General features: G+C 40.6%; 1 protein-coding gene across 12 annotated transcripts in view; it reads left to right on the top strand.

Moving 5' to 3' along the window:
* shank3a (SH3 and multiple ankyrin repeat domains 3a) overlaps window positions 1-23,858 on the top strand; it is a 159,051-nt gene that overhangs the window by 74,848 nt on the left and 60,345 nt on the right. For 9 of the 12 annotated variants that reach the window (XR_006377837.1, XR_006377836.1, XM_044194845.1 and 6 more), the window contains 6 exons: window positions 5,814-5,891; window positions 6,441-6,507; window positions 7,410-7,639; window positions 7,841-8,010; window positions 18,096-18,277; window positions 18,752-18,775. Coding sequence is in view for 10 of the 12 variants with exons in the window: in XM_044194845.1 (XP_044050780.1) it covers window positions 5,814-5,891; window positions 6,441-6,507; window positions 7,410-7,639; window positions 7,841-8,010; window positions 18,096-18,277; window positions 18,752-18,775 (751 nt within the window). In the remaining 2 variants the exon portion in view is untranslated. The remainder of the gene's footprint in view (window positions 1-5,813; window positions 5,892-6,440; window positions 6,508-7,409; window positions 7,640-7,840; window positions 8,011-18,095; window positions 18,278-18,751; window positions 18,776-23,858) is intronic. The other 3 variants (XM_044194851.1, XM_044194844.1, XM_044194842.1) reach the window with 1 other exon arrangement.

Below are 23,858 nucleotides of genomic sequence, written 5' to 3'. Positions count from 1 at the left end.
TGGATGAATGATTGAGAAAGGACACATTAGGTAAGGGCAAGTGGGGATAACACTGATGAGTGAAATTAAAGAGATGTGGCACAAGACACACATAGAACTGTCCAAATCAGTCAGATCAATGAAATCTTAGGAGAACTCTATAATAAGCTGTATAGAGGAAGTATCACTGTATTTCATGCTACATTATTTGTATTACACTATTGTTGTGCACACTAATGAGAAAGAATTCAACTCTTAAAGTGTTTCAGGTTTAAATCATGCAACTTATGTGCTTTAGATGTCAGTCACAATCCAATGTAAAAACAAGCTCTACATTCAGTGGAGGATGCCAAATCTGCTCTTTCTATTCTAATGAGAGAAGGAATGCTCAACTGTATAAAACATGGCTATTTCAAGGTACCATCTGTCACACTCTTTATACGTGACTGACCCACATCATTACTGTAAAGCTTGACTTAGCTCACTGTGTATTCCTATGTAGCTAATGTAATCACATCTAGCAAACCATGGTGAGGACTACTGGAATGGTTTCCTTAATGAATTCCTATAGGAAGCCTTGGAGAGAAGAACAAGACAGATGGCCAGCACTGTAATTGGCCTCTGTGTGTGTGTGTGTGTGTGTTCGCGCACGCGCCTGTCTGTGTATGCTATGCATCTGTGCAAAATAGTGTAGAATGTCAGTCAGTGGCACGAATTCAATAATTCAGCTGTTGAGATTTGTTTGATTATTTAAGACACGTGTTAACTTCGACACCAGGCACAGACACAATAAAACAAGGTTAATATCTTGTAACATGCATGTAAATGTAGAGATTCAGGTGTACCAGATGGGCTCTGTGTGTAACCCTTAGACCAGTGGTTTAAGCAGAAGACAAGTGGGTACCGCGGCACCGTGGAGTGCCTTGAGGATGGGCCAAGGGTGCTGCAAGTTTTATCATATCATTGTTCATTTATTGTGTGTTTTTGATAATGTTTCACTACATAAAAAAATTGCTGACATTTACATTAACTATGTTTTATGTTACGTTTTCAAACATATCAAAACAGAAGAAAAAAGCAATACATATCAAAATTAAAAACTTAATATGCAGTTATGCCACAGCTAATGACATGACAGCTCAAGGATGCTGGTTGTCATAGTAACACAGAGTTTTCCAGGAGCTCAATTTGGGGTGCCATGACAAAAAATATCCTTTGAAGGGGTGCCCTGGTCTAAGCCTGTAAATAGACAAGAGAAAGGGGAACTGATTGTGCCAGCTTTTGTGCTTCACTTGAGTATGCCCTGTATCGTTGGCAATAATTTTCCTTGTAACATGTCTCCAGTTACTCTACGTACCAGCTACCTCTTTCACTAGATTTATCCTTAAATTTCTGGTAATAAATACATTTTGTCACTAAGGCGGAGAAGTACAAATACACATGTATTTGCACATGCACTCAAAGATCTGTCTGAATAAAACAGAAGCTCATGCACAGTTAACTCGTCACATTTTGTTTAAATTACTTTGGAGATGGTGATCATTGTGACCCTGAAAAATGTGTGTGTGTGTGTGTGCATTGTGCATACAATTTCATAATGTATGGGTGGTTAGCAATTAGCTAAGCTAAGAGGCGTTTATCTATATAGGTTTTTAGATATTTTAGACCCTTAGTGGTTGTATAGGCTATTAGCATCAAGAGTAATCATGCATTATTCATAACACCTGCTCCATTTACAAATAACCCCATGTCTTCACCATCTATGTTTACATGGACTTTACAGGTTTATGTAGGTTTTCTGTGTACCAGCTGATACAATTTTAGTCATTATACCCTCTACTCAGTTCAGGGCAGAATCAGGCTCAGCACCCACATAGCTACCATCTGTGTGTTTTACCAGAAGAGGGTGCTCCAGTTCATCAGTGTTAGCCTCATAGAGTAGTCTATCTGATATAATACAAGAGTGGTTTGTCAGATATACCCAGCTTGATGAGTAAAATCACATTAACGTTATTAACTGAACCACGTGTTCAGTTCATCTGTGCGTGCATGTCCCTGAATGTGTGACTCAGTGGTGACAGGAGTCACCAGAGTCATTGTGCTGATTGTAGAGCGAGGCTAGTCCTGTTAATTCTGCTCTCAGTGTTAAATTACATATCGACCCTCAGCCAGCCAGGACATGGACACATAATTATGTCTATCAATCTAGAATTGGGCTTTTTTTGCCAGAGGGGCCTGTGCTCATTTACACACACACACACACACACACACACACACACACACAGAAAAATATGGCAATAGTCTGACACACAAAAGACAGAAATGTGTGGTGGTGAACTAATGAGGATGTCAGTTTTGTGCTTTTTGTATTATGTTCCTTGTATTAAACTAATTTCAGCCACATGTTGCTTTTAGTTATAGTTTAGCCATTGCTTTGCCACAGGCTCTACGTTGAATGCCTTTTATGATAACCATTGTCTTACTACACTTACTTGTACACTTGCCCGTGCCAAGAGTGTGTTTCTGCAGGGCAGGTTTGGGTCTCTTTATAAGGATTGTCTCTCTATTTTATCTTTTTTTTTTCCTGCTCTCTCTTTGCGTGGCAGTGTAAATTGAAGTTTGGAGACTAACCATGTATATCAGCATGTATTTTTACCGTCATAATTTTTTTGTTGAATGCAGTACAAGTAGGCATGGGACGATATGAAAATTTCATGTCATGTTATCCTGGCCAGATTATTTGCGATTCACAATATTATCCCAATAATCATCAAAATATGCTTAAAACTCATAAAATGGCACCAAAACATACTGGAATCACTTTACCTTACATTTTGTTAAGAAACTAATATTTTTATTGCATCACAGATAGGACGCAGCTTTTAGTGAACATCCTTTTTAGTGAAAAACAAACAAACAATCTGAAATAAGGTCATCATAAATCATAAGGTCCCCCTGCGTAAATAAAGGATAAATAGATAAATAAAAAATAGCAGCATTGTATGAGTCTGTTCTTTCTTAGATAATGCTTGTATTTTTTTTTAAATCAGGCTCTATTTTTCACTTCTCTATCATGCTGTCAAATGGTACAGACAACAATGTCATCAATTGCATCAGTATATATAATTTACCGCTGATTGAAGAAATACAGTAATTATCTTTTAACCAAAATAAAGTCCAACTGGCATTGTGGCATAGAGTCAATCTGTCCTACTTTGGACCCATTTTAGTAAAAAAAAAAAAAAAAAACAGTCACTCGTGAGTATATTCATGATTATCCCGATAATGGAAATTCACCAAGATGAACTTATCTTGAGTGTTTTTTTTTTTTTTCCAATCCACCAAAATATTGTATATCCCCCCCATCCCTAAGTACAAGACTAAGACCCTGCTAAAAGTTAGTTATACCTTACAGTGGTTGTGGTGCCAGAGTTTCATACATGTTGAAAGCTAAGAGCTTATTTCTGCAGAGCTGATGCTCTGTGTATATTCTGTTCTTCCTTTTTCAGACAGCTGTACAACAGCTGCTATACAACTTCAGGGTTGCTGTGCTTTGGGTGAAATGTTTGCAGATTGGTATTACATACTGTGAATACATGTTTTCATGAATGCCTCAAAGCCTTTATTTGCAACAGTCTGAATGGGAATCATGTTTTTATGTAGACTCACAGTTGCAGCAGCTATAATGTCCTTCCACCACTGGCTTTTCTTATCATAATGACATTGACTAGTAGTCAGTGACTCAAGCAAAGATGCTGTGATTCCTAGAAGCACCTCATGGAACTGGCTTGTCACAAATTCACAAACTCATTCACATTTAGCCGCCTGCTGATTTTCCACACGAGGGAGTCAACTGTCAGGTTGTTTTTCTTTGCATTTGTCATTAGCGAGGACATTAGTATGAATAAGTTGTTTGTACTAGTATACAAAAAAAGTATTGGTTTTGCTGCCAGTGTGGAAACTGAAAATCTTTTTTGCCAAGGCAAGCAGCTTTCCACTACCTTCATACACAAATCGACGACTAATTTTTGTACCAACCTCATGCAGCTTTAAAATCATCTGAGTGTCTGAATTATGTGACCGGGGCTTCATTTTCAGCAGTTTCTTTCTTTAGTTTCCTTAGGTATTTACTATGCTTTTGAGAGAGAGAGAGAGAGAGAGAGAGAGAGAGGTGCAGCAGGTGAGATGGTGTTGATATATCTGATGTAATAGTAGAGTACTGAGGTAAATGTAGTAAAAGAAATATCATAAAAGTTCAGTTGCAGCCTGTGGTAATATTACAATTATTTGAATGTCAAGTCCAAATTCAAGTTTATCACAACACAAACCACAACTGCCATCTGCTTTTACAATCTGACAGAGGACATTTAATATAATTTTTCTCTAATTCTTTCAAAGAATTGTTTTTTACGTTTTTGTTTTATTAGTTTAGCTATTTTAGTTAACTTTGTTGCTCTCTAGATAATTGTGTGGTGCGCTCACTTTTAATCTTATGTTATTGATATTCCTGTAGATAAAATGAATGCAAGTTTCTTTTCTCAATCACAACCTTCCTTGTGTCTTCCATTCTGTGCTGTTTTTCCATCTGCTCTTTTTTTTTTTAAACATACACCATATAGTGTATGTCTGGGGAAGAATGCAATACATTTGCACCTAAACACTGTCGACATCTGCCCCACAGTGACCTCTCACGTGATTCTCAAATATCGCGATTATTTAATCCAATCTTGGATTTTCTCCAAATGGAATAATCTTGTAATCAGTACACCTGGTTTGAGATCAGTTGTGTATTTTGTGCACCTTCATGTCAACAGGACAACAGTCTGGGACAAAAAATGTCTTATGGTGTGAGCAGCATAGCGACTTAGACCTTTTCAAAGTCTTGTAGTCTGCATGTGGCTTAAGGAGCATATGTGAGTGTAAAATAGTTAATGAGTAAGAGTAAGGGAATTACCTAAAAATGAATATTTAACAAATTTCTTCACTGTATTTATACACATTACCTCATCATAAAATATCAATTTCTTCACCCCTATATTCCACCCAAACCTACATAATCTTACCTCAGCTAGGTTGTGGAGATAACCACATGCACAGGACAAGGGTTACTCAAGTGGTATCCTTATTCGTTTTACACTGAAACTACAGCTGCCTCTGTCGGAGTCATTCTCAAACAGTCCTGATACTTGCAGGCATGTTTCTTTTGGAGGTGATCAAAGAGGTTGCTTGTAATGCTGCCTCTGGCAACAACTGTCACACTGCAAAGCCCAGTAATAATTGTGTTTCACCTGATATTTGGCTTTTTAAAACTGAATCATGTCCAAATTGTATAAAAGTTTGTTTTTCTAACAATTTTGTAATCATTTAGTCCTGCCTCTGTAGCAGTGTGTTGTCCATTTATTCACCTTCCTTTATTTATTATTTGTTTTAGCGAAATGAGTAAATATCTGCAGATTTAAAAAAAAATGTTTTGGCCTATCAGTGATATTGCCATAAATAGCTGCACTGGCTAATACACAGTGAGTCGATTTGATGCTTTAAGTGGACTTTGTGACATTTAAAATCCTGTCTATACTGATTCAAACAGTACAGCCAAAATCAATTTGATGGCACATGATTTATACTTTGTATACCACCCACCTTTGATAGAGTGACCAATTAGACACTTGAAAAAAGGCACCCACAGGAGCTCCATACATCATTGTGTATGTGTGTTTGATTGTGTATAAGAAACATGTGTGCATGCATTTGTTTGTGTGTGTTTTTGCCTATGGTAAAATCGAAAACAATGACTTTCGAAAAGTTGTAACACACATCTCTTTGTTGTCATTCAGGATAGCTGTGCACGAGTTCTCCTATTCCGGGGGGGCAATAAAGAGATAAAGAACTACAACAGCCAGACCGCCTTTCAGGTATGTGTGGTATCCAAGAACCACTGATTGTTACTGTGTGTATTATCATGCCTTACATCTTTGACATGTCAGAGCTGAATGAATTGAATGACTTGTCTTACTCAGCTTAATGCTGCTACATTGAATATGTTGATTGCTATTGAAAATGTAAGCAGCGTAATGTCCCCCACCTACGCTCACCATTGTGGTCTGTGTCTGAATTCCAGCCTTTCTGGTTGATGAAGTCCTTGTGAAATTGACACCGACACAGATTTCCTGTGCAGATCAAAGTTAATTTGTTTGTACACAAGGCAGGCTGGTCCACACAGTGCCCAGAACATTGCCACACATACAGTTTCTACACATCTGCTACAACAAAGGACTAAATGTCTAAAACATTTAATAGGAGAGTGAGTGAGAGGAAAAATGGGATATATAATTATTCATTTATTTTTGTGAGTTGTTTGTTTTTTTATTTTTCCATAGAATAAAATGCTGTTTTCCACTTTCCGTCACTTATGTGTATGCCACTTTCCCTTCCCTGTACTCCTCTCTTTTCCCCACCTCCAGGTGGCTATTATAGCAGGAAACTTTGATCTGGCTGAAATCATAAAGGTCCACAAAGTATCAGATGTTGGTAAGTTGACAGCAGTGGTAGTATATCACCAGGCCCCCTCAGTGTTTTGTAGGTTTAAACGTGAATGTAGTGTCAGGGAGAAATCAGACTGAAGAATGGCTGAGTGGAGATAGTGGAGAAGCTCTAGGAAAGTGATAACAGGTTATATACAGAGGTGTGAGGAATTAAAGGAAAGCAGATGGAAATGAATTGCATGTGGAGAAGGTTTCAGGGCTTTTTTGGATCCCTGCTGAGTTGTGACATGGACATACAGGAAAACTCTGCCATCTAGTGTGAACAGAAGGACTGCCCCACTTTTTACATTGTGAAATAGTATTATTCAAATATTTGATGCCTTAAAATAGGAATCACATGTAAGGTTTTGGAAATTATAGTTTACAGTACATTTTTAATGATGAGAATATTTAATTCACAGCTACAATAAAAATCCAGTAATGCTATTATCAAATATCCTAACCAGCTTTCCTTATTCTGTATTGGGTTCTTCAGTTTTCAGTGATCAGTATTAAAATATCATTATTAATATAAATATACTATGTTGTAAATATAATTGATAAGATTAATTCAGCACTGCCATGGTTCAATAATCTCATCTCTAAGGCTTTGCTGCAGTGCCATCACTGCCAGATCCATTGTATCATTTAATCCTTGTGTAAGAGTTTGCATATAGTTTAAAGCTATGTAAATACATTGCAAATTAAATGGAATCACAGCCTACTGTCAGATTAGTGTGACATAGTAGCAAGTTTTAAACAAATCTGAATGACCTTGAGATGTTTGGCGTTACAGCTATTTCCCCATCAGTTCTGTTCATTCTGCTTTTTACATAGTGCAGCTTTATATAATATGATAAGTCTGTTAAGAGGTGCTCTTGGCTTGCATGTGTCTCTTTCTCCTCTCAGTGCCTTTCAGGGAGACCCCCTCCTACACCAACCGCCGACGTGCAATTCCTGGCCCCCTGCCCTCGCCACGTTCCTTGCTCCGCTCTGCAAGTGACAACAACCTGAACGGGGACCACGATCACATCCACGGTCAGGCCCCCAGAGAAATGCGTGGCCGTCAGGGTCACTCCTCTGTCCCCTCACTGCGCAGTCTGCCAGCTCTTGGGCAGCAGCACAGCAGCTTTGGAGAGGTAAGATGGAGCTAGTGAGGCTATGCAGGTGTGTTTGAATTTTTGTGTGTGTGCACATTTTGGCATGACATTCAGAGTAGACGAAACAAGTAAAGGTAGTAGTTTTGGTCCATATGTTACACAAAGACGATTGCAATGTTTTACACGTAATACCGATACACGATAAACATGATACCCGTCTCTTCTTCCTCTCTGTGTCAGAGCCGTCATGGAGAGATCCCTGACAGCAGTCTCCAAAGTACGGGCAGCTCAAGATCCTCCCATTCTCGCTCGCCTTCACTACATCACATGCACGAGGAGGACAAGCCGGTTCCCAGAAGGTCCCACAGCCATGGCTACCCTCACGGATACAGCCATCGTGGAAGACTCAGGTCTGTAAGATCTGGTTTAACCTCAGCTCAACCTAATATGTTATTTTCATCAATTACTCAACTAAACACTTAGAGAGCTTTGTAAGCAAAATATTTTTCTTCCTGTTCCCAATTCATGTCTCACACTTACCAGTCTTGGTAGCTATTTACTTTAAATAGATAATCTGTGATTGGCCCCATGATTAAGCACCAACTTTGATATTTAAACCAAATTTCAAGTTAGTCACCAGGCAGCATTCTGCATCTTATTCCATCTGCTACCGTCTGCTACTAGTGATAAACATGACATAACATCAATCAGTGCAAAATATTGTGGATTTATTCATACATCAATCCCAGGCACATATGAACGTCGTTTTCCTGTCGAAAATGTACTTGCAAACTGCCCAGAAAAGAGGTCTGTTACAATTGCATTTGGTGTAGCCGTTGTGTGGCCCATGATCTTGTTAGGGTTTGAGGGCAATGATTAGTGGCATGGTGTGTGTCTGGCATAGACAACAGCCCTGTTTATGTAACAAGCTGGGCTGAAATGCAGCATTTGTCCTGCTGGGAGGACAGAGGGCAAATAACATACTTCAAATCTGTGTGTTTGTTTATCTCTGTGTATGCGTGAGCGTGTATGCATAGACACTTGCACACAGCTTTGTGCATGGGTTCTTGCACAGTTCAGAAATAGACAGATGGAAATCGGCTAATAATGATCACCATGGGGACCAATTGAAGGCAGCCAAGCTGTGAATGTGTGTGTATGTGAGTTTGTATGAGAGAGAGATTGAGAGACAGAGGATAGATTCTGAAATTAGAGCGACGAGTAATGTCATTGGACGGGCCACTCAGTTCAAAACAGCTTGTCACTTGATTGATACATAAATCGACAGATGTAGTTGTGCTGCTGGGGTGCTGGAACAAATCTCCTTCCTTGTACACTGAACCTTTAGACAAACTGCAGTAAACTAGGGCTCTGATCTTATCTCGACGCGATACATTTAAGTGGTTTACTGACACTTGGTTTGTTAAGCTTTTTATTATGATCATATGTCAGAGCAAGATCACCTACGTACAGCACACACCTAATGTGATTTTTGGATGCCATGCACTGGGTGTATGTGTGTGTTTGTGTGAAACTGAGTCTGATGTCTGACAGGGGAATTGCATTACAGACACAGCTCCGGCCGTACTCCCCTCTCCCGCTAATACTCTCCTGTCACTTTACTCCATCCATCCATCCAAGACTCTCTTTCTCTCTCTCTCTACCTCTCATTCTGTTACTCATACACACACACACAAACACGTACACACAGTACCATTATTCTGTGGTTTGCAGCCAGAGAGCAGTCAACATCCTTTATTAAAACATGCACACATCACACAGCATAGAAACTAAAGCTCTGAAGGACTAAATTGTAAAGGCATTGTTTCCACAGTTTTAAATTTAATTATATGAAGTGAATTTAGTTCATTAATAAATTCACACTGGAGTGTTTAACCGGCCTCTTCTCTTTCTATCAAATATTATGCCCCATAATGGTAACAAATTAAGTGCATCATCCTCTGCTATATCTGGTAATACATTGGCATAAATGTTCACTGACAGCAATACATATCTTTTGCTCTGTCACTATGCTCATTTTGTGCTCAAGGTTGATTAGTGCGAAGAAAGGGAAAAGGATAGATCTGAAAAAGAAAAAGGAGGATAACAGGTTTAGTATGTCCGCTGTGTCCTGGCCTAAATGGCCTTCTGTACATAGGGAGTTGAGACCTTGTTCTTCAGTGTGCATTACCCTTACAAGTATTAAAGTGAGGTGAATGTATAAAAAGCCAAAAACAAGCAGCTGGTCTCCATGGCCAGAACCTGCACCCAAGAGCGACTGATGCTGTCCTTGAATATTTTCCCTCTAATATTTCTCCCTCCCTCTCTCTGTTTCTCTCTCTGACCTTCTGTTTATGCCCATAGTAACTCTAGAGGCATTATGGATACCAGGGGAGTGTGAAATTAGCTTGGCCGGACAACAGCCCGCCCAATGGCAGACTCCAGCAAGTTCCTGTGGAACTCACCATCACTTCCTCCTCGTTGCACGTGTGCAGTGCTGCCAGGGTTCAATAGCTTGGCCAGGCTTCAGCAGTAAGTTTAGATGGAGACAATAGAGAGGATAAAGATAGGTCAGAGTGGCATAAAGCATAGAAGTGTGAGTATAACAATCACTCCCGCTGATGCAGTTGACAATATAATAAGACATGAAGCTGGGTCATAATATAACATGGCAACATTTTATTTAGAGCAAAGCCAATTTGCCTGTGTCATAAGAGGTTAATTGGTTACTTACCAGGACACTTGACAATGTCAATTTCAGAAATAGGAATATTGAGCTGTGTACCTTAGGACCTAGTTGTCAATCTTGGTTTGGAAGAAAACCTCTCAAGCTGCCAGATAGACATTTTCAACCAACCTCCTTTGCAATTGTCATAGTGAAATTAGTTTTTCACCAGTATTTATTAGGTAAAAACAGTTATTACATGTCTTCTGACTGGTTTGGGAAAGAGATGGATATGTAAGATGTTTTGAGTTATTAAAGGACTGCCAGCACAGGTTCTGTAAAATCCCCACCCAGGCCTTTGTTTGGGCAAAATGTTGAATGTCAGGATAAGCTCTTGCTACCCTTTATTTGAAAATTGTGGGAGGAGATTTGGACACAATCTTCATTTCAAATGAAGATTTAGTCACACACATTACCTGAAACATGTTGTCATGTAAGGTTGTTGTGGTAGCTTGTGGTGTCAATGAGTAAGAAACTGGGTCCTGCTGAAGTGCTGCATTGTGCCCCCTCATGTGATGTATAATGGCAACAAGCCCAGCATGGGGGTGTCTCATTTCCTTCACCTTTAATTCTTTGTTTTTTGCTGTTCTCCTCACCTCTTTTTCACCCCACATCCCTCCATTTCTCTTTGCATTAGTCACACCAGTGGCTGTTGCTGTGTAGATTATCCATGGCGTCTTAACACAGCCAAAGGGCTGGGGTACACAGAGAAGAAAGGAGGACAGGAAAAGGGAGGAAGGGGAGGAGGAGATGAAGAGTTGAGCTTCTTTTGCTTCACCTGTGGAGAATCCACATCAAAGGAGGTGTTGGGATTTACAATGGTTAAAGGGGGGCACCCACTTGTGTAGGTGTGATCAATTAATTATGGCTTCAGAATTAATCAAAATTATCAAAGATAATCATAAATAACAAATGAATGAGTTAATGAATAAAGTCCCCGGGGGCACCACTCTTCTGAAAGAAGAGCAATGATAGCCAATGAATTGACTGAGTCTCATAAAATACACTAAATCAATCAATTTGGAGCTCAGATTAATAATTAAATTCATAACTATAACCATAATTACCACCAATACCTAGTAGGTTGAAGGATTTAGAGTTCAACATAGAAGAGGTTGGCAAATTACTCACTCTTGTGCAACATTAAAGAAGCCAGCATAATTATACACCAGCATTTATTTAAAAGATAAACAAAGCAAAAACATACAATGTGAAGTCTAACTCTAAAAACGAAACTACAGAACAAAGAGAGTGTATGTGTGTGTATGATCTGTTTAGGATAACTGTTAAAGTTAAAAGGAGTTAGTTAGCATGCAAAGACTCCGTCTGTGTGGAGATCATGAACATCAACTTAGCGGTGGTGAGAACTAATACTTATTACAATAATAACCTCACGTTAACCATGGAAAAGATGACAACAATAAAACCTCAATGAAAACATCAGTAATGTCACATGTACAAAAGTTAAACAGTCCTTTTCTTAGCTATATACACTGTTACTCTATGATATAGCCATCCCTGGGGGGGAAAGAGAGATGGCTTTGGTGCTGCTGTTAACTTGCGGTCGAGCAAAGTTGGGAAGAATTGTGGTTCTGCTGTGGAAGCGTCTTTTGCTGTGCAGTGCCTGCTTGTAGAGATCAGAGGAAGCCGGTCACTCTGCCTGTGGTTGTCCTTACAGAGTTATCAGCTCGGTATTAACTTTCTTCGTGCTTCTTAAAGTTAGCTAGCAGGCTTTGTGCAATAGACGTTGGTGCTAAACTTTATTGCAGAGATCTAACAGGTCTTCGCAGCGCTGCGGTAGATCAGGAGACTTCGTTTCTGTTGCATGTTGCATTGCTGTTTCTGCTCGGAGCAGATTACACGGGAGTGGTAGGAGGAGAGAGTTCAGGTGGGTGTGTGCTGGTGAGCAGGCCACACTGAGAGGGAGACAGTCACGGCTGTCCACTGCAGTGAAGGATTCCAGGAGAAAGAGACAGAACAAATGGTCGCTGACTTTTTTATTGACCTGGTGACATCCGGGTCACAGGTCAGACTTGCCAATCCTGTGTTCAGTGGCTCTCGGGATTGTGGGACAAAAGAGAATGCAGTCTCCTAACAATAGTTCAGTTAATAATCACCCAAATTAATGAATTCATCTGTAGAGTCCCAACAGAGGACACTATTGGTCTGTGCACATCCAGCCTGGCCACACACAATAAATAAACACTACGGTCATGTCATGCAGTATACAGCCCTTTGATTCTAAGTGTTAATCAGGATCAGAATGCATCAAACAATGTGGATATGGTTAACAAGCAGCAGAGCTTCCTCCAAATATGGTGACTGCCAGTAGTTGCAGGCACAGAACTGTAACATGCCAGTACCTCAGGTACCTAACTACTCTTTAGGATCGTCTGCCACTCATTCTGGTGCAAGTCGTGGTAGCAGTAGGATAACCATGGTAGCCTTATGTCCTTGCCAGCCACATCCTCAAGCATTTCCTGGGAGATTCCAAGGTGTTCCCAGGCCAGATTTGATATGTAATCCCTCCAGTGTGTTCTGTGTCTGCCCTGGGGTTGCCTCCAGTTTGATGTGCCTATGAGGTTTTACTCCAAGCTCCTTCTGCATATCTAAGCCCTTCACCTTGTCCCTGAGGGGGAGCCCAGAGACCCTGCTAAGGAAACAAATTTTGCCTTCTTGTATCCGTGAGTTCCCAGCTCATGACCATAGGTGAGAGTTTGAACATAGATCAACTGAGAGCCTCACCTTCAGGCTCAGCTCCCTCTTCACCATGACAGTCCAGTACAACACCTACATCACTGTAGGCGCTGCATCGATTAGGGCTGTAACGGTTTATGTATTCATGCCGAACCGTCATGATACAGGGGTCACGGTCTGGTGCACGCAGACTACACGGTATGTCTATTAATGCAAGTAATGTGGAACCAAAGTTTACAAGTGTGAATTCTGCCTGGAAACTTTTAGCTGTACACGTCAGCATGTGCTGAGGTTAGGACAACAAGCTGATTGGCGTGCCAGAGAAAATGTAATGCCGGAGCTGGAAGACATGCCTGCATCCTTTAAATCTGTTGTTTGGGAACAAGCTCTCTGAACTGTGACTCCTAAACCAGGGTATGAACCGAACCATGACTTGTCTCCGAAAATATCACAGTATCATGGTTTACGGTATTACGCAATTATCATCATCATTATTATTATTATTATTATTATTATTATTATTATTATTATTATCAGTTACAGTGACCCTTAAAGGAATAAAAACAGAAGGGTTTTTTGGTTGAACAAAGGCTTGAATAGTGTACTAACAAATGTTGTCAGTATGCGCAAAGTGGTTTGTTTATCCGGTCCTCCTCCCCTTTCTCAAATTGAGGTGGAGTTTAGGGTTATGTGATGATCACACCAATTGACCCTTTCTTCTAATTTTGCTTAATGGTAAAGTCTCTGCGAAGCATAAGCTGTCCATGTACAAACAGATTTGCTCACAATCTTAATATGTTCTGGCCAATGAGTCCACATTCTACTTCCACCTTGATAGCCATAAACACTCCCACGTTGTGCAAGAAAGAATGAGAGAGCATATATTCATTCAAGTGCAGCAAAGCAAGGAGAGACTGATTATCATTAGGATGCAAAGTGTGATGCTGATTATGACTGTGTTTACAGTGTGCTCATATCACTTTAGAGAGCTGGGCTATTTTAGAAAAAAGCAATTTACCTGAGAAGGCAAGGCAGTCATGTGAGAAAATGCTACACTGAAGCTGCTTAGTTTGATCTGTGTAAATGGCATTTAATGACATTTGCAGTTGCATCTTCAGAATTATGTGGGCAGTTCATATATTTTGACTTCCAAACTGAGGCAGCTAGACTCATTATCGAGCCGTTCAAATGTTAACCTGTCTTTAGTGGGCTCATTGATCCTAATCCAGCATCTGATAGCTGGCATGCCCAAGTTATTGGCTTTAGGACTTCTGATAAGGGCCACTTATCTGGAACAATCTCAAGTTTGGTCCAATCTCGAAAACACAGATGAAGAGGTGAAAGGCACGTAATAAATAAGACGCAAAATGTACTTGTTCATGGTTGCTTTGAGCAACTCACAACCTAAAGTGAAGATATATATTCATGAACAGTTTGTTTGAATTTCAGTTATTCCCAGTCTGACTCCCACTATGAAAACCAAATGATTTTTGGTGAAACCACAAAACAGACAACAAACAACAAAATCATGTTTCAAAGATATAGTTAATAGCCATTATACCACTTTTTCACAATGGTTGGAACCCCACGTACTCTACACCATTTAGGATAAAATTAATATTTTCATCTTATTTCATCTGATATCCCTTTTATTTGTTTGAAGAATAAAGCAATATTGGGAGTCAAGGTCACTATGATCTGTGCAACCTGAATTACTACTATTTCATTCAATAGCTATAGTGCACAGTTTTTTTGTAAGATTACTTAAATGTGTGAGATGAGAATAAAGAGAGAAAATAGTTAGTTGGGACAATAATCTTTGTATTTTGAGGCAAATGATTTATGACAAATTGACGGTTATAGAGATCCAAGTTCACACTATTGACTTAGTGCATTGTTGGCTATATTTTCTTTCCTTTTATTGACAGTTGCCATCGTTACAGAGGCAAGGCTGGTGTGCTAGGAAATGATGGAGCTTTTGTAATAGACTGCATCAGAACTTTGTGTATATGTGTGTATGTGTATACTTGCGTGTGTGCATGTAATGAATCCTACATCTGTATCTTGTAGAAGCCACATATAATTAGGCACAGTGAATGAGAAGGAAAGAGAAAAAGGGTGCAATGAAACAAAATAAGCAAGAAAAAAAGCTATTGTGTCAAATGCTGGACAATTTTGCATATGTAAATGGAGAATCATGTCATCATATATAATTCATCGAGCGAGTGGCATGTTTAAAATCTAAAAACCAGGCATTAGATGTGTAAATCTTATGCTTATGGAAAAAAGAATAAAAATCATGCTGAAATAAAATTATAGATCTAGGTAGAATACTATTTTATGTGCAGTATCCAACAGTAACATATGAACAATGAAACAAAACAGGCATGAAACCTTTTAAAAAATATCAAGACATACAACTCTGGAGAAAGGCAAGGCAAGTATTTGTCATGTCCCTCTTGAGTGCAGATGAGAAATAGATTAGAAATGTATAATTAGAAATACAATTTTTTCAAGCTTCCTTGTCACTATAACAACAAAGAAGAGTCTTTGCTCTCATTTAGTCTAATTTCAAAGTGGCCGTACAAAGCTTTCTGCTAGACTATTCCAGTGGGCTGTTAAACTGTATTACAGCCAGGAAGGATATGAAATCACATAGATATTACCAAAGACAACTCATGGGTGGACCATGATACTAATGCTTGCAATTGTAACTTAGACTATATATATAGTAGAAAATAGTAGAAATTTAATAAATGTGATAAAAGACATTTAGTTTTAGAGTTCTTGAATTTCTGATATCTAATCTATGGTCATTCAAATGTTGTTCATTATTTTTTATCTAAAATGTTGCAGTTGGCAATTTTAGCCTCATCTCGTGAATCATGTGTCAACCCGACCATCATCAGCTCAACTGCAGGGAGCAGCTGAGGTCACGTTGTGTACATAACCTCGTAGTAGGTGTATGCTGTGGCAGAGGTGTGTGAATGGAGGAGGCAGATTTGAATCAATGAAATAGATCCTTTAAGGGATCAAATCTGGCTGTCTATGTCACTTTGACTTTAGCCTCATCTCCCTGCTTCTCCAGCCCACCCTCCTCTCAGCTGTGTGTGCTGCTGATGTTCAGTGTTGGGGCTCAGACATTAACATGCGGCAGCCATCCCGGCCCCTCGGTCCCTGCAGTAATTGGAAAGCCGCCAGCAAGCCTTTGTTTCAATGGAGAGGGGGACGGAAAAAGAGAGGCTGTGTGAGATGGGGTGAGCAAGAAAAGCAATAGAGAGTTGGGGAGACAAACAAGGCTTGAAATCAGGAAAGGGGTAGACAGAAGGATGGAGAACGAAGGGGAAAGGGCACAGGAGGCTGGAATCAGGTGAACGAAAGAATGAAGGCTATAAAGTGACTGATACAACGTGCCGGGGGAGGAATGGCAAGAGACTGAAAGAGGTTGAAAGATGGATAGACAGGGATGAAGGAGATTTCTAGTCTTTCAAGGAAATGTTGCAGAGAATAGAATCAAAGTCCCAGTTCAGGGCATAATCAAGTCACTTGTTACAGTGAATGAACAGTGAATTTGTCTGTATTTGTAATACACACAAACACACACTCAAGCAAATCAGGTAAACATCTGATTTTATTAAGTATACACTGTATGTAATTATTATATATGTATTACTTGTGTTTTTGATGTATATCAAAATATGCTTGAGAAAAAGCTTTGACAACACAAGCAGCGGAATGTTGCTGAATGCAACTTACACAGTGGTGGTAAAGTAGTGGTGAATGAAGACTAGGCGGAGCTCTGCCACTGCTGTATTAGAATTCACTGCCAGAGAGAGAGAGAAGGAAGGAGCGAAAGTGAAGATGCAATGCGAAGAAATGTTGAGAAGGAGAGGGATAAGAGGGTGAAATGGAAGTGAGAGAATGCGAGAAAGGAGGGGATTCAAGGCTAAGGGAAAGAGGGAGGAGCGACAATTAAACCAAATGGGCTGGAGCTTTTTGCCCCCCGCCCCACTGCACACAAGCACCCACACTCATTCACTCTCTCTCTCACACACACACACAGACAGACAGACACACACACACACACACACACACACACATACACATACTTTCACAGCCTGCCTCAGGGAGCCATGGCACATGCACGCTCGCAGGCAGACAGGCAGGGGGAGATCAATCGTGCTCTGGGAGTGAGTATCAGCGATGTGTTAGCAACATGCTGGTGATGGCGTATGCCATGCTAGTGGAGGTGCAATGTTAGTAGGAGCGGAGGGGGCTGTCTGTGTATGTGCCTGTGCGCACGGCTAGAATGCACACAGAGGGCTTGTGGTGTGTGAGTGTGAGCGAGCCGTCAAAGGGGAGGGGAGCCACGGAGCGCAGCAGCAACAGCAGCAGCATTGCCAGAGTGTGTGTGAGTGAGTGTGTGTGTGTGAGGGGTGGAGGGGAGAGGAGAGGCAGACGCGGTGGGACTCCTGGGAGAAGGAGCGGGAGTCGGGGAGCAAACCCAGCCTCTCTCCTGCACAGCAGGAGAACCAGAACCCAAGGACAAGGCAGGATCTGTAGCCCCACCTGGAGCAGCTGGAACAGGGGACACACGGGCGATCTCTGTCCCTCTCTGGAGGGGGCTTCTGCTGGAGCCCCAACTCAAGATGTGTTTGAGTCCAGACGGATCTGACAAACCCACACAGAGAAAGAAACAGTGCAGTCCCTCTTACCGTTAAACATTTTTGCTTCTACCTCGGTTAGGATGCGGGGGAGAGGGGAGAGATAGAAGGAGAGGGTGAAAGGGAGCAAGAAGGATATTGTCTTTGCTATTAAGGAAGGAAGAGAGGGAATAAGAAGAGGAGGGGAGAGAGTGCTTGGGAGGAGTGTACTCTCCTCTCATGACTCTCCCATGGAACACTGACTGTTGATCGGCAGGCACTGGGACTTGTTTATGAATCTCTCCCTGGCCACTGTAACAACAAGGGGGTGTCACCAGGTTGCTGTGCCACTAATGACCATGTCGGTGACCACGGGCTTCAGTTACCAGCTCCCTGGAATCACTACAGTAACATATGTGTTTGTTTACAGCCCTGGCTCAGTGCAGCGAGACCCAAGCCCCCCTCATCACACCCCTGCAGCGCTGACGGGCCCCCGCGGGCCCAAGCGGAAACTCTACAGTGCTGTCCCAGGACGTACCTTCATCGTGGTCAAGCCCTACACGCCACAGGGGGAGGGAGAGATCCAACTCAACCGTGGAGAGAGAGTCAAAGGTAGGTTGTCTACTATTATTTGTCTTACTACATGTTTTATTCCTTCACTTACCCTACTACTGTAACTAATACTTTTTTACCCTACTGCTGTTAATATTCTGTATTTCATAGCATATCAACAACTCTCTATCATCACCTCTAGTGATGTTTAGGATCTCCTGTAAAGCTCATGGCTACGTGTGGCTTTTATGACTGTCAGAGCTGGGTATGTTGCAAAATTAAAAAGCAGACATTCCTATGCTCTCATACTTCTCAGATACAAAGCACACCATTACTTCACTGTGTTTTGACTGCAAAGCAGTTATGTAACCTCTCAACCTGGAAGTCATTTCAGTGTCGTTTGAGCTTGACATTGTGAATTATCATTTCATTCACTTTGTAAATGTGCTGTTTTCTGCTTTACACAGAGGTGCAGTGGCTTCACTTTCATGTGTTTGTGTGTGTGCTTTTGTCTCCATCCATGCCTCACTCAAGACTATGACTGTAATGACGTAGAAGGTAAACTCCATAATATTCTCCTCACCCTGTATCTCTCCCATACACTTCAGTGTGTCAACCCTGCACCTACAGTGTAGCAATTAGTTCCTGGCCCTGTTTGAATCCACTTGAGATATGTGTACAATCTCAGTATAAATCTGTTATTACTTCAAGGAGAGGGCATGCAAATTCAAACAGGTCCCGTGTGTTTTTGGTTGTCGGTATGCATACACACACTGTGTCCTTCCTCCTCTCTGAGAGTGCTTCTCCCTGAACATACAACTGCTTATCACCTGCCCACAGACACCCAGCTCCACATTGCCCCCGCACCCTACATCCTGCCACTTCACGTACATCACCATGGATCAAACCCACATTAGCTTAATGGAAACAGTTCCCTCATGTCCTCAGAAAGGCCGTAGAGAGAGAGGCCTCACTCATGCTGAGACCTCTTATGTTCCTTTCAGATCTACAGAGGCACAGGAAGTACAGATTAAGGGTCAATTTGGAATTTCAATTTGGAATTTGTGCAAACAACTGCAACACACACAAACACTGTTATCTCTCTCTCCCTCTTTCTCAGAAACATTCAGTAGCAAACACACAAACACTATTCTAAACCCACTGAGAAGACCTCTTCTCTCTGCCTGGATACATACTCAAGTATTTCCACCCCTTCCTAGATGTTCTCTGTCTTCCAGCTTCTCTGACCTTAAAAACCTTTACCAGCAGACCTCCTCCTGTATGCTTTGATGCCTCTTCTTTATAGTGTTGTGTCTGTTTTATGGAAACATTGCTGTCATTTACACAGGAATTACTAAAACAGATGATAAACAATTCAGATTCAACTATTCAGACTCATGTTTTTGCTGAAAACAACCGAATGATACAGCATTGTCTGGAACTGTGATGCATACTGATGTTGACACAAATGTTATCGGAAATGTGATGACTCAACAGCAGCCAGTATGCCTCCATCTACTGAATGGATCTGCTGTCAGTGGCTTTTCTGTTGGTGCAGCTGAATCCATAACCCTGCCACTAATGTGAACACACAGTTTTTTGCCATTCTTTCATGTTGGCCATGCAGGAAACAAGCTTGCAGTCGCATGGCTGCCAGCACCATGGCCCAGCCAAGTAAACCATCTGGCTCTGTTATGCAACACTGACCATCATAACCATTACTGTGTTGCATTCACTATGCTTCTGTAGCCCTGGGATATAAACTGAGAAACACATCATTGATGTCAACTGGTTGTTGGACAGCTTAAGGCCCAGGCAGTTCAGGTTCTATGTAAAAGATTTGTTTTGGTAACCAAATTCTGTTTAGTCCTAGCATGTAGTCCTAGCAGGGAATGACCGGCCCTCCTGGTGCATAGAGAGGCTAGGCCTGAAAAGCCACTTCCTTTAGGGATGGATGACCCTTGGTTTGATACATAATGCATTTCATCTAATCTGCATTCATAAATGGATGAGTTGCTAATAGTGATAGGGCTCATTTGCAATGGAGGACAAGAGGAGGTAAGGCAAGTAAAAGAGGAAAACGATAGGAGGATTTATTCCTTTATCTTTTCTAGTCTCATCCTCCTGATGAGGGTGACAAACATATCAAAAACATCTACACCTTTAGTGATGTTGATTAGCCCCAAGTAAAGACTAGTTTGCATGTGTGCGTGTGTGAATGCACATGTATGTGAAGTAAATATGAACAGCATTGTTTGTACCCTGTGGCTAACTCTGATTCTGCCTCAGACTACAAACATGTTGATGATTCAGTTATAGTTATAGATTACCCTCCCCTAAACCCCCAAACACACGCACTCTCACACACACACAGTCACTCATACACTCATCGCTGTTTTCCTTTTAATGTCCTCACACCCTTGTTACTCACCAGCCATACCAGAGGAGCATCTTTATGACGAGATCAGACTGGGTAAATCTCACTGAATGATTTAACTGTTTGTGTTTGTGGGTGTCTGTGTGTGTGTGTGTGTGTGTGAGACACTGTCTATTAGCTGACCTGTTAGTAGGAAACATTGAAGGCCTATTGAGGCAAGGAATATTAGTACTACTACATAATACTGTATGTACAGGGAAATATGTGTCACATTGTGTAGTTTAAGACCATTTATTTTGTTCTGGTCAAGTGTGTTTATAGCTAAGCTTTTTTTTAATATAAGATTCTTGAAGATTTTAGAATTGCACAAAATGATGATTTCTTGTCTACTTTTTTGTAGTGCAGGGTGACTATCTGGACTCAGATGGTAAATACAGTAAAGCTTTATAGCAAAACCCACACCTGAACTAACTGGACTAGACTGTATCATGTGACTTAACTAGGACATTTGTCTTAACATGAAAGCCTTGGTATTGTGATTATTAGTATTATTATTGGTTTTTGCTCACTGCAAGATATTCATCACAATTTGAGTGGAAAATTACATTTTTCAAAATTGAATGAGAGCAACTGAAAAGTTCTTTCAAATTCCAAAACCCATTTTAGGTAAACTGAACAGTCTTCCTAAATAATATATTGCTTTTTAAACAGCATGACAGTTTTCTGGCAGTGTACAATAGCCACCTAAAATTCAAAACTCCTGTTATTTCCTGTTAAGATTCCCCATAAAAGTTATCAGAGATATACAGAATGTAATCCATGCTGTAGCAGTATGGAAGTATATTAACAACAGAAGATTTGAGCACAAAACAAATTCTGAGCTCTACTCAGTCTGCAAGTCAACATTTGAGAGCACACAGGCACGGACTCGTAAGAGCAGAATCAGAATCCCATGCAATCCCGATCATGTGCGCGCTCATTTCTGAGTTTGCTCTCTCAATTTTCTCTAGCTGTTTTGGCAGCTTCTGAGCACTCAAGAGGTCATACCCTCATCCAGACGTCAGGCTCATGTCTTTTTCAAAGTTAAAGTCTGCACAAGGAAAAAAAGTCTGCTTTTAAATATATTTAAAAGACCATATGACTATTTAGGGCAACATTTAATTTACATATTTTATGCTTATATGCCTTATCGTTTAGCCTACGCTTTCAATTATTGAGGGTATGTGGCTCTGCGCTGTAGGTTCAAGTTCAGCCAAATTCTGGTGATCTGAATCCCCTTACTGTTGTCTAGTTTATTTATACTTGTATGTCGGATTTGCACCATGCCTATTCTGAAAATGCTATAATTCTGAATGCAGCCACAGCCCATAATGATTTTATTATGGCCCGAGCGCTAACAGGCAGCGAAGGCCCTATTGAAATGCAAGGAATTATTATTCTTCTTTATGATTCCATTTTTCCAAATGAATCACATTTTTGAGGGCCTAAAGGTGCTCGAAAAGTTGTGAAACTTTGCACACTCATCAAGACTGGTGAAAAATTTGATATTTTATGGGTTTCAGAAATGTGCAGGGCAAAATGGCTCTATAGCGCCCCCTTGAAAGTTTTAAAAATTCCGCCCCTCCTTGCGGTTTCACCCACATGTACGAAATTTATGCACATGTAAGATGCCAAGACGAATAAAAAAGTCTCTTGGAGCTATACCCTGAACCCAAAAGGAAGTCAGCCATTTTAAATTGAATGTGTACTTTTCAGCCATTTTTTGGCATTCAAATTTCAATGTTTCGCCATGAAACGGGAACTGGTTGTAACTTTACTGTACATGGTCCCATCTGAACCAAACTTCACATGTATGATAAGAGTTCCGCCCTGAACACATCTATATGACATTATTTAGTTATTGTCATAGCACTACCTACTGGCAACAGGAAGTCAGCATTCTGTGACAAACATCATCCGATTTACATCTGATTTACATGGTGTGGTCTACACATGATATCCAGCAAGTGTTTGTTCTGTGTGTTCTGTGTGTTAGTATGTGTTCTCTAGCGCCGCATAGTGGACACCGAAAGTAATATTTAAACAGGAAGTTGCTGTAACTTCAGTTTACACCATCTAATCTGCATCTAATTTCATATGTTTGATAAGAGTCCCACCCTGATCACATCTACAGGCCAATAATGACGTAAAGTCATAGCACCACCTAGTGGCAACAGGAAGTAAGCCTTCCATGGCAAAGATTATCCAATTTGCATGAAATTTTCTGCATGAAATTTTCGGTGTGGTCTACACATGATATCCTTCAACATGGCGCATAAAGTGTGTTGTCTAGCACCACATAGTGGACACAGGAAATTACATTTAACTCCTGCATGCAATGACCAAAACACAAATCACAATTTAGAGCTGCATCCAACAGTCAGCGTCCAGCAAGGACGCCACGGCTGCAGCACGCGATGTCACGGTGTGAGGCCCCAGTTATCGCTGTTTGCAGCTGTAATTATTATTATTATTATTTGTTTAATCCAGTGGTGTTTTGAATCCCACATGGAGTCGGATCAGATTACAGTAAACCCAACCACCCCGTGTCAGGCTCATTAGATTTCTGAGGGCAGCACTCGGTACAGAAGTGAGAATGAGCATCATTCATGAACGATTTTCTGATAATGGTTCTAATAATGTAATGTTAAAATTATTCATAAAAACAGAAAAAGAAGAAATAAGAAAACTCTACATCTGGTTCAGAAAATCGCGAAGCTAACATGGCCACTATGATATATAGCTAGTAACTACTAGTGACGCTCTGCTCTAATTTTGAGTTTGCGTCAGGGTATTCAGACCGCCAAAAGTGAGCGCAAAAGTGATCATTACGAGCATGAGAATCCCTATTGCCGGCTCAAATGTAGTTACAAACAGTAACTACAATTAGCAATTACGCTTGCATGCTCAAATCATCTGTAATGCTCTTACAAATCAGTGCCTGTGCGTTCTCAAATGTTGACTTGCAGACTGAGTAGTGCTCGGATTTGTTTTGTGCTCTGTCAAATCTTTTGTCATCAACATACTTCCATAAAGTAGTAACATACATTAGTGTATGTTGTGGTGGGATAGTGCTAGTAACTTAACTGTAGACAGCCAGTACGAATGTTCAGATTTAAGCATGTGGTTTTATTAATTTGTTTACTTGTACCATTGACAGTAATGAAGTATAAACACTATAATGAAAAAAAAGTTTTTTATCAGTTATGTATTAATGCATGTGAT

This window comes from Siniperca chuatsi, linkage group LG4 (assembly GCF_020085105.1).
Source record: "Siniperca chuatsi isolate FFG_IHB_CAS linkage group LG4, ASM2008510v1, whole genome shotgun sequence".
Taxonomy (NCBI): domain Eukaryota; kingdom Metazoa; phylum Chordata; class Actinopteri; order Centrarchiformes; family Sinipercidae; genus Siniperca; species Siniperca chuatsi.
This window is presented reverse-complemented; position numbering and strand designations above follow the sequence as displayed.